Source organism: Tasmannia lanceolata, unplaced genomic scaffold (genome assembly GCF_043159265.1).
Source record: "Tasmannia lanceolata isolate RefF3 unplaced genomic scaffold, GAP_Taslan_0.1 ptg000008l, whole genome shotgun sequence".
Classification (NCBI taxonomy): domain Eukaryota; kingdom Viridiplantae; phylum Streptophyta; class Magnoliopsida; order Canellales; family Winteraceae; genus Tasmannia; species Tasmannia lanceolata.
Window position 1 is genome coordinate 12301161 of NW_027518685.1, and position 11014 is coordinate 12312174.

The following is an 11014-nucleotide window of genomic DNA, read 5'->3' on the forward strand; positions in this document are numbered from 1 at the left end:
ATTTTAAAATGGTTTATCTTTATACCAAATATTTAAAAAAAATTTAATAATAACTTACTTTTGAATTCTTATTCTCTTTTCTTTTCTCTTTTAGAAATGGATTTCTTGTAAGCCATTTTTTGTTAGGTTTGGTTATATAAAAATACCCATTATGGGTACTCTATTATTTCACTTTTACTTTAAGAAAGCTTGTTTATGGTAATTTAAATTAACAAATAACTCCATCGATGTGCAATTTGTTTCTACATTCTTGAATTTAACAAAATATAATGAGGAATGATAGAATGAAGGGAGCCGTTGCAAAAACCAGGTTTAAGGGCGCCTCTATTGGTTGATTTATGCAAACCAGCTTCAAGGGTGCCCCTATTGGTTGATTTATGCAACATGTACTTATGGTGGTGCAAAAAAAAGTGGAAACTGTGTTGACTTGCATAAATCAACAAATAAGGGCACCCTTGAAGATGATTTTTGCAAGGGCGCCCTTCATTCAATTCTATCATTCATCAAATACAATATTAGGTAAGCAATCAAGAAATTTAACAATGCCTTACTATATAAATTTATTGCAGATAATTCTCTTAAAAGAATTTACTAAGGGCATGCCCATTCTTTATAAGAATACCCCCTTGAGATTTTACGTGTGCGTGGGAAGGCTTGTAATAGTCAAAATGTACACTGGGGCCCACTTTGCAGAATGATCCAAACCGTACACCATAAATCATCTCCAAATGATGATCCTAACCATCCGATCTGTAGGCGCCCACAACTGTTTAGAAATATGCTCTAAAGATCGGAGGGTTTGGATCATCCTATGGAGATGATTCACGGGGGTTCAACCAATGAACGGTTTAAATCATCCTATGAAATGGACCTCCACTGTTTACTTTACGAAAAATACTAAACTTCACTCCTACACAGCATGATGATATTCGCATTCGCCCCCCTCTTTACGTGATCTGACGTCAGAAAGCGTTAAAGTTGCCCCGTGTTCACGTTATAAGGGGGCGCATACGTACTGCAGGGGGAGTGAAAAAATCACTCAACCTCGTTTTACTAGTGGGATAATGAACTAAAATTTATATGATTTTGTTGATGTGCCAGTGCCACATATCATATATTCGTAGCATACTTAATTAACATTTTATAATTTTGAGTGTGACAGTTCCACGATAAAGACAAATAGAAAGGGTGTTCTTATAAAGAATCCCAAGCCCTTATCTTGTCTTTGTCTTTATAAACAGGGGTAACTTTGTCTTTTAATCATATAATTTTTAGTTTGGAAAAATCATTTGATTATTTCCATTTTCCAATGTTTGCTATATTCAGCCCCTTTCCCAATCATTTCGTCAGCCGACCTACAACCCGACAACACGAAGCTGACTCAGCATCCTCTATACGGGAAACCTGCCGGCGTTTTTCCTACACCAATTCATGCTTGAAGACACGTGTCAATGATCCAACGGTGAGAGGCTTTTCACACGAAGGTACTAGTCAAAACCCTAGGGAACCCCACGCCCCACGATTACTTATGGGAAGTTATATATTCACACCCCTTTCTCATCTGACCACCCCCAAACAGTGCATTATGACCGTCTTTTACACTACAAGAGGGTGGCCCGAGGAAGAAAAGGCCACAAATATATCATTTCATGTTTTATTTATTTACCTTTTTCTTCCCCACTCCCTTTTCACCTTACCTTCTTTTTTCCCCTTTTTTCTTCTTCTGCAACTTCCATGGCGATTAAACCCTCGTCGTTAAAACTGACGATGTCCATGCCAGGTTTCATCTCATCATCATCATCTGGTAAGTTAGAAACCCTAACCCTTTTCCCTATTTATTTCTTTCTAATTTAACTTATGATCATCTTTTCTTTGTTTTTTTTTTCTAATTAGCATGCACTTTCAGTTATTTATTTCTTGATCTGGGTTTTCTGCATGGATAATTACCAACCCATATGTAGATTTTTTATCTACTTTTTGGTTTTGACAAGTTGGTTTTTAATCCTTTCTCATCTTTTTTTTTTTTTTTTCTTATGATCTTGTTTTTTCTTGGGTGTTTCCCTTTTTTTCTTCTTGTCTTTCTTTATCTGAATGTTATGGGTTTTTTTTTTAATCTTTTTTGAAGAGGGTGGTTTTTGCATGAGGGATTTTGATATGAACCAGTTACCATCTGAAGAGTGGTCAATAGGAATGGTTGATGACGAGGAAGAAAATGGTCCACCGCGTAAGAAGCTTCGGCTCACAAAGGAACAATATCAGTTGTTGGAAAAGAGTTTCCTAGAAAATCAGACCTTGAATCCTGTGCGTATTTTTCGTTCTTTTCTTTTTATTATTTTCTATTTATCGGTGAAACTTGAAACCCTGATGTATTTCTTTTTTTTTAATTCCTATTTTACAGAAGCGGAAGGAAGCTTTGGCCTTTGAATTGAAGCTGAAACCACGCCAAGTCGAAGTTTGGTTTCAAAATCGTCGAGCTAGGTATGGCTGTTATTTTATTTTATATTTTCTCATCTTTTTTTTCTTTTTTTTAATCTTTCATAAGTATTTCTAAGTGACAAGAAAATGCTTTATAAAAATATTTTACTATGAATTATGGGTTGACATTTTAATAAAAATTGTAGTTGTGTTCTTGATATGGGGCATATATATGTGTGGAAACTAATATTTTCCACCCCCTTCTAGGGTTTGTCTTTTCTTAAAAATGGCTGCATTTTCCCTTCCTGTTTGTCTTTTTCTTTAAGGCGTGAAAATATCATTTCCTTGTGTGTTTGGAATGATGTTTCTGCCCCCTTTTCCAGTATTCCTTCCTTTGTTTCTTTTCCTAAAATGGCAGCATTTTCACATCTTTTGTTTGCTTTTTCCTAGGAAATAAAGTTCTTTTTAGGAAAATGACAAACAAAAGGGGGTGTAAATGCTGGGGAGAAGGGGGTGGACAACCAAGAGGAGATGAAAATGCTCTCATTTTCCGGAAAAGAAGGACAAAGGGGGGTGGAACTTCCAGAAGATCAGGTGGAAATATCATGCATGTGATCCGAGTAGTTAATGTAATTTAGTCCCCAATGTTGATTTGTCATTGGTGTTTCAATTAGATAATCCTGACCATCCATTGCGCTATGATTGTTTGATGAGCACGATTATATTAAGTTCTTTATCCTTTTTTACTTACATTGTAGACTTTCTATTAATCTATACTATATATAATGGGAAAAGTTGGGTGGTCTCGAGGTTATTTTAAAGCTTTTAGCTGAAAAGTTTCCTTTAAATATTAACTACCTTGTAAATGTGATTTTCTATGTAGTTATCAAATAACTTAAAAAATTAAATTTCTTTATCGCTATTGAACACCTTATATTTTAATTGATGGTTTATGAGGTAGTAAAAGAGAAGTATATCTTATTAATTTCATGTCCAGGCAAGTAGAATGGGTCCCTAAGAGTATTTAACACCATATAATTGTAAAGGTTCTTCTAGGTATTAAATAACTTACAAATGTAAATTTTACTATACCTAGTAAGTATCTATAGTTGTAAAATTATTCGTAGCTATTTAATGCCCTCTATATTGTTGAGTTGGGACTCTATTTTTACTTTGTAAAGGCGCATATTTTGCATTATTAATGTTCGAGCATAGCACGTGCTGGTTTCTTGTCGTGATGAGTGAAATTAATTTTACAAGACGAGTAATAGTATCCTTAAAAGGGCGGCCAAGTGCATGAGGCTCCCGCCATTGCGGGGTCTGGGGAGGGTTACAATGTGTTTGGTTCCACAAGAGCTGATATGGCTTAGGGGTTTTGCTTTGCATTTGGATGCCACGTCAGCTGATTGCCAATATACCATTGAAATCCTTGGAGAGTACCAGCAAGGATGTTGATGCAGGAGCATCACCTTTAGCATTTCTACATCAGTAGTCTTCACAGTTCATTAGTGGTAGTTTAATCTTTCTAGGGGTTTTACATGTACTTTTGTGGCATTTTACACTAGTAGTGGTAGTTTGGGAAATAACTTTTCATTATGGGTATTTTGGAAAATACTTGTTAAGGGCTAGCCTATATAAACCCCTCCCATGTAATTCTTTTTAGTTTTTGTTGATTTGAAATTATGTAGAAATCCTTCTTTGGATTGAAATTAGGGGGAGCTTTTCTCTTCTCTTCTATCCATTTGCTTTTCTTGAGAATTGGAGATTGTGATTAGGTTTCTTCACATCTTTTCCTTTTTTCTTTGGTCAATTATCTTGTTTAATACAAGATTCCTGTCATATTTGAGTGTTCTTGCAACTCCTTGCAAGAATCGAACATTTTCTTCAAAAATCGAGCATCTTTCCAAAGATCGCCAAAATCACTATTTGGCCACTTGCATTAGATGTCTCTTGCTTTATCAACCATTGCATGTCTGCTGATGTGCCACCTAGGGCTGCAACTCGAGCCGGGTTTTACCCGACCCGCATCGACCCTACCCGAAAATAGCCTGCTTTGGGTTCAAGTTTCATGGGTTTCGGGTCAAGCCGGGTTGAGCATTCAAAAGCCCGCATGAATCTCGGGTCGAGCCGGTTTTGAAGGGGCCCGACCCGACCCGACCCGAGTTACATAAGTTATAGTATGTACATTTTTTTCTATTGTTAGTTAAAAGTTAAAAGTGAAAACCCACGCACCCACTGTTATTGTATGTGAGTGTAATTTCTGCTTCTATGAGTTGAGTTGATTCAAGTGTTTGATTCAGCATTGTTTGATTGTAATTACAACATTGTTTGATTACAGCATTGTTTGATTCAAGTGTGATGTGAGTGTAATTACATCATTGTTTGATTCAAGTGTAATGTGAGTGTAATTTCTGCTTCTATGAGTTGAGTTGCCTTGCCAAACAAGAATTTTCCTTAAAAAATTGCGTCAACGTGAAAAAATCCGACCCGACCCGAACCGACCCGAGATTTATCATGGGTAGGGCCGGGTTTGGGAATTGTGGGTTTTCCGAAAAAAAACCCGACCCGAGATATTTCTCGGGTAGGGTTGGGTTCCTTAAAACCTGACCCACCCGACCCGAGTTGCAACCCTAGTGCCACCCTAGCCTCCTAGCAAAAAATTAAGCCAAAAACCACAAAAGCGGAAATTTTGCTTGGATTTCTTAGGAACTGTTGTGAAATTTTTCCTTAAATATAAAAATATGGCGTACCTGATATCTGATTTCTGTGAAAAAACAGAAACATAAACCAAAAAACATAAACATAAACCATTAGATGAAACCTTTTCGATGCGGCGAGATGAAATACACCCTTTATCTGATTTTTGGGCGAGATGAACACTCACAATTGGCGTACCTGATATCTGATTACACACACTCCAATTGTCAGGAGCAATGCTTCTTCTTTCTTTTTCTCTCTTCTCCCTCTATATGGGTAATGACACTCCCTACCACTACCCTACTAAGTTGACAACTAAACACTTCTACCCATAAAAAAAGAAAAAGAAAAAGTAAACACTTCTATGAAGAAAGTTCCAGCTATATCCAAGACTTGTTTCCTCCCCGTGGACTACCTATACCACTACTCTTCGGTAAATACCTACAACCAAACATAGCCTTGAAGAGTATCAGATTTTATATAATTCTTTACCTTATCACAAACTCTTGGTTTCATGATAAGAAGTCAATATGAAAACACTGAACCGTGTTTGACATGATCAAATACATGACATCGAAACCCCAACCGTTGGGGGATGAATCATAGACCAAAAGGTGACAAAGATTAGACATAATCATCTAATGTTAGACTTTTGTCTGTTGACTGTCGACCATTAATCACTTGGTCACTTTTATTATCTCTTCTTTGCTTTTTATTTGACAATTGCATGATTAAAAATCTTTTTTAATATAGCTGAAGTCTTTTTCTCTTGGGTTTTTTTTTTTTTTTTGGCTATGGTAATTTGTTCTTATACTGACTAATTGAGAGAAGAAATAATTGAAATGATTTAAATCAATAGAAAGTTAAGAAACAAAAATCATTGAAAAACAGGACGAAGTTGAAGCAAACGGAGATGGAATGCGAATACCTGAAGAGGTGCTATGGGTCTCTAACAGAAGAGAACAGAAGACTACAAAGGGAAGTGGAAGAGCTGAGAGCCATGAAGGTGGACCCACCCACCTTTTTATCCCCGCACTCGTGCCAGCCCTTACAGGCGTCCACCCTCAGCATGTGCCCTCGATGTGAGCGCGTCACCAACCGTGTCTTCCTCGACAAGGTGGGACCCGCCTCCTCCCCTACCACGCATGCGGGCCCCACTCCCACCTCAACCCCAACCCCCGTTTTCCACCGTTCCGCCGCTCACTAAGCATTTATACAAATTTTTGCTATAGAAAATAATAATCAAACATTTCAGTGAATATAGTTGGAATTTATGGGATTTTTGTTTTTATATGAAAAGCGATAGTCACTGTTGATGGGATGGGTATCTAGGAGTGAAGATTCAGACACTTAGATACTTTTCCATTTTCAGTTTGAAATCTTTGTTTGTTTTTTGTTCGTATGGAGTGTTTGATACGGTGAGAAGCGACAAAAGCCCACAACGTTGCTTCTTTGCGTGAACGAGATTCATGCACCAGAGAAATGACAATGACGAATTATCAATTAATTGCATTTTTTAGTTTGAATTTAGGTATGGATAGCAGTTCAAAAATACTGGTTTGCCCTCTTCTTCTTCTCTATTTTTTTTTTTTCCAACCCCACCATCTCACCAACCATTGCTTCAACTTGGAAGAGGAAGAGGAAGAGGAATAGGAAGAGGAAGAAAAGGAGGGGCAATAAGGAGGAAAAAGAAGAGAACTAGGAAAATGAGGAGGAAGAAGGAAGAACCAGAATCGATGTCGGGCAAAAGTCGACCCTATCTTTTTCTGAGTCAACCCAATTTTACATAGTTGATTCAACTTTTTGTAGATTCGTCACGATTTTTGCCCATTTGACCTCATTTTATGCCAAATTATTCTTTTTTTTCTTTTTCTTCATCATTTTCCATTTTCTAGCACCTAATGATTTTTCCGGCGTCAAATCTTCATTTTCCTTATCTTTTTCTCCTTCTTTCTCTTCCGAGTTGCAGTGACAGCCGGAAGAGGTGGAAATAAAAAGAGAAAAAAATTAGAAAAGAAAATGGCAAAAGACTTTGTAGACTCTGGCAAAAGTTAATAGAGATGAAATTAACTACCATCCATATGTAAATTTAGACTCAAAATGCAATTAATTCTTTATTTGTCCTAGAGATATTTGATCCGCGGCTATACTTCTTCAAATAAAATTATGCCCAAAGAAAAGAATAGTAGGATATTACTTTTAAATGATCTAAGTTGTTCATTTGTTTGTCCTGGGCATAGCTTGACTATGCGACTAAAAATTTCTTCACTAGTTGAAGATCCCTATGCATCCATACTGCAGGGTATGAAATGGACGTCTCATAAAGCCGAGAAACTATTAAAGAAAACCCCGCAAATATGTATTATAGTGAGCATTGTCTAATGTAGATGAGTTTTTGTTCATTAACCATCCATGAATGATTTTGATTACTAAATAGCTAGACTTCACTTGTAATTTTGTTGCACGTATTTTTCCTAATAACAGCTCTTATTACTCATCTATTGTAAGGTCCGGTGGATGAATGGTTTTGATCTCCAAACAGATTGGACCCACTTTGTATTTCTTGCTGCACCTGTTTTTCGTATAAGAGCTCTATGGCTAATATTTTATGAGACTGATCGATATCCCCACGACCATGTTTTGACAATAGGACAAATCACCTTGTTTTACACTTATTTAACCGATTGTGAAAAGCTATTACAATTCCCAAAATAAAACAAGGCGATTCGTTGGATTATCAAAACGAGGTCGTGCACATATCAGACCCTATGTTTTAGTAGGACCTAATCTTCTAACCCTGGGTCCCACATAACACATACATGTGGTCCCCTACAAGTTGATGTAAGGTCCAAATGCCCCACAAATGCTACTTCTTTAGCATGAACAATCACACAATTTAACAGTTTAGGACCTCTTAGTTTTGGATTTCGAGAACAAATTGTGAGCCCAAAACTTATTATTAGACTCAAAATTTAACGTAAATTTGAGTTCAATAATCAATCAATTTTTTCACGTAAATTTGAGTTCAATAATCAATCAATTTTTCACTTACAATTGGTTCTCAAAATCGAAAACAAACAGGGCCTTAGCTTTTCTCGGCAAGGCTTCAAAGACACCTTATTGATCAAGGTTAAAGACTTATTGATCATGGTTAGAGCCTTGTTGATCAAGGTTATATGATTATTTAAGAACTTGGGTGTCATTTCTTTTCATCTTAAAAGTTAGGGTCTCTTTTGATATCGCTAAACATATAGAGATATTATCTTAAATCCACGTGGGTTTAGGTCAAAAATAATTATTTGCAAATAATGGTTAAATTAGCTTTGTAAATTATATAGTTAATGGCTTCCAAAGAGGCCCACATGTCCTATTTGCAGTTAAGTACCCGTTTTAGTGGCATCGAAGCCCTCAGTTAATGTGTGGATTATAAAATTAGAAGGAATGAGTCGCAAGCCTCAATGGCATGCTTTTTTATTTAAGCTGCGAGGCATTTCATGAATTACGAGCTGTTCTACCAATTAGCTGATCATGAACTGGGGTCCAGTTTAATTATGTTAGGTTAACCCAAGCCAACCCAAATTTCAACTTGTTCACAAGGGCCCAATTGTTAATGTAGAGAAATTATATGATGAAGGGCCGTATAAATATGTAAAGGTGGTATGATAGAAGTACCATCCTTATGTTAGATCCAACAGCATCTCCTCAAAAAGTTAGCTGCTATTGGATCAACTATCAAGTAAACGGCCCTTCGTGGAACACATTAGGGGATCTGCGACCTAAAACATGAAAAAAGATTTCTTTTATGTTCCATGAACCCAAGGTATCATATGATTAGAAGAAGCGATGAGGCGGTGATGTTAAGGGAGCTGATAAATTTGGACCCATTGCAGGATAATTCGCACCACTGTAACGTGAGATGACGTAAAAAGGCGTCAAAAAGGAGAGAATGTGGCAGAGTTTTAACGCTTTTTTACGTCAAAATCACATTAAAGGATGTGAACTACTCTCCATGGGTGCGAATTTATCATCACCCCTTTGTTAATCACCCACTTTTCCTCCAAAAATCACCCATCTATTTTGTAGCAGACACTTTTTTTCAATTTCAATAGTTGCTTAAGTGACGGCTTTACATCCCCCCCCCCCCCCAAAAAAAAGGGGGAAAAATACACTTAGACCCCTGTGGTTTCTAACACATTCAACTTAACCCCTAATGTTTAAAAAGTTACAAGTAGACCCCCTTTGGTTTCAATTTGTACAAGGTAGGCCCCTTCTTTTGAAACACTATCAATGCTAATGAAGACCCATACACCCCTCCAAACCCCATACCTGAATCCAAACACTACGAAAAACACGGTGGGGCCACATTGTTTGGTTGATCCAAAGCGTTCATTTGATGGGCCCTGACATAAATAGGTGTGCTAAAAAAAATCAGCTTCATAGGATCATCCTAACCCTTCAATCTGTGGACGAACCGTCAACGGAGGGGGTCTACCTTACACAAATTGAAACCACATGGGGTCTACTTGTAACTTTTTAAACACTAGTAAAAATGCATGTGCATTGCACGTGCGTGAACAAAGGATTATCATCTGTAAATTATTTTTTGGGAACAATCAATTTATATTGTGGCCCATTAAATGGACGGTTTGGATCATCCTATGTTGTAGGCAGTAAAATATTCATTACAATTTTTTTCTTTTTTGATAGGTAAGTTGGGGTTTTGCGGGGACCCCTGCCGGCTTATTAAAAAATACTTCACTACATGGGTATACATCATATATATTCTAACAAGAATTTTGTGACAAAGCCTGCAAACCAAAAACATATTTCTTCCACTCCCTATTAAAAAAAAAAACAATACTATATAACTCACACCATAGGATGATCCAAACCGTCCTATTGATGGGGTGTTCCTAAAAAACACATTTCCATGCGATGATCCTAGCCCTGCAGTCTATAGAGGAACGACATATTTAGGAAACATTTATTGGTTGGAGGGTTGTAATTATCCTATGGAAATGAATTTTGGCACACAACCTACTTACATTATGGCCCATGAAATTGACGGTTTGGATCATCCTACGATGTAAGCCATACAATACTTTTTCAAAAAAAAATACTCACTACCAGGACTTACACTATATAAAAACTCTCATAATCACATCATTTCCCTCTAAATCATGGGGAAACGGGTCAAACGGGCCGGGTCAAAATCACCCGTAAATTTTTATGGGTCATTGGGCATGGACCCGCGCCCGGCCCATGCGAGCAGGGTTGATCCGCGGGTCAACTGAAATTTTGACGTTTTTCTGAAGATATTGTTTTTTGGTATAGAGATTTGCTAGCCACCTTCACGGAGGCTACTTGTCTGCTTGTCATCCATCCTTTGCAGCAGAGATTGCAGAAGAACGATTTGTGCAAAAGTGGCTAGCAATACATAATAGTAATAAATAATAATCATGTAGGTACTAAGTTTTAAATGAAAAATGACGGGAAAATGAAAGCGAAAATGAAAGAAAGTAGCAAAATTACGAAAAAAAATACCGAAAGAGTGTAATAAAATATGACAATTACGGGAAAAGCACAAAGAAATTTAAAAAATTACGACAATTACGGGCAAAAGAGGCATAAAAGGGAGACAGGTGGCGTTTTTTTAACTCATGTGCAAGGGCATATGAGAAGCGGAAATGACAAAAAAGAAGTAGTGAAAAAGGACATACGTGGGACTTTGACAGAAATTAAGGCGGGATGCATAAGACAATAGCAGGAAAGAACGTGCCGGAAATTATAGGATACTCGCTTTTAGTATAGTAAGGAAATGGATTAGGGGTTAAGTTGAATGGGCGGGTAGAGGGTTGTAAATGTAATTTTACCCCAGAAAAAAAAAAAAAAAAAAAAAAAA

At 37.0% G+C, this 11014-nt stretch overlaps 1 protein-coding gene across 1 annotated transcript; it reads left to right on the forward strand.

Moving 5' to 3' along the window:
• The first annotated feature begins 1697 nt into the window (after positions 1-1697).
• LOC143882995 (homeobox-leucine zipper protein HOX3-like) lies at positions 1698-6642 on the forward strand. The gene is made up of 4 exons (XM_077386367.1): positions 1698-1804; positions 2126-2301; positions 2399-2478; positions 6004-6642. The coding sequence occupies exons 1-4, from the start codon at positions 1735-1737 to the stop codon at positions 6317-6319; spliced, it is 642 nt and encodes a 213-aa protein (XP_077242482.1). The 5' UTR covers positions 1698-1734; the 3' UTR covers positions 6320-6642.
• Positions 6643-11014: the final 4372 nt, after the last annotated feature.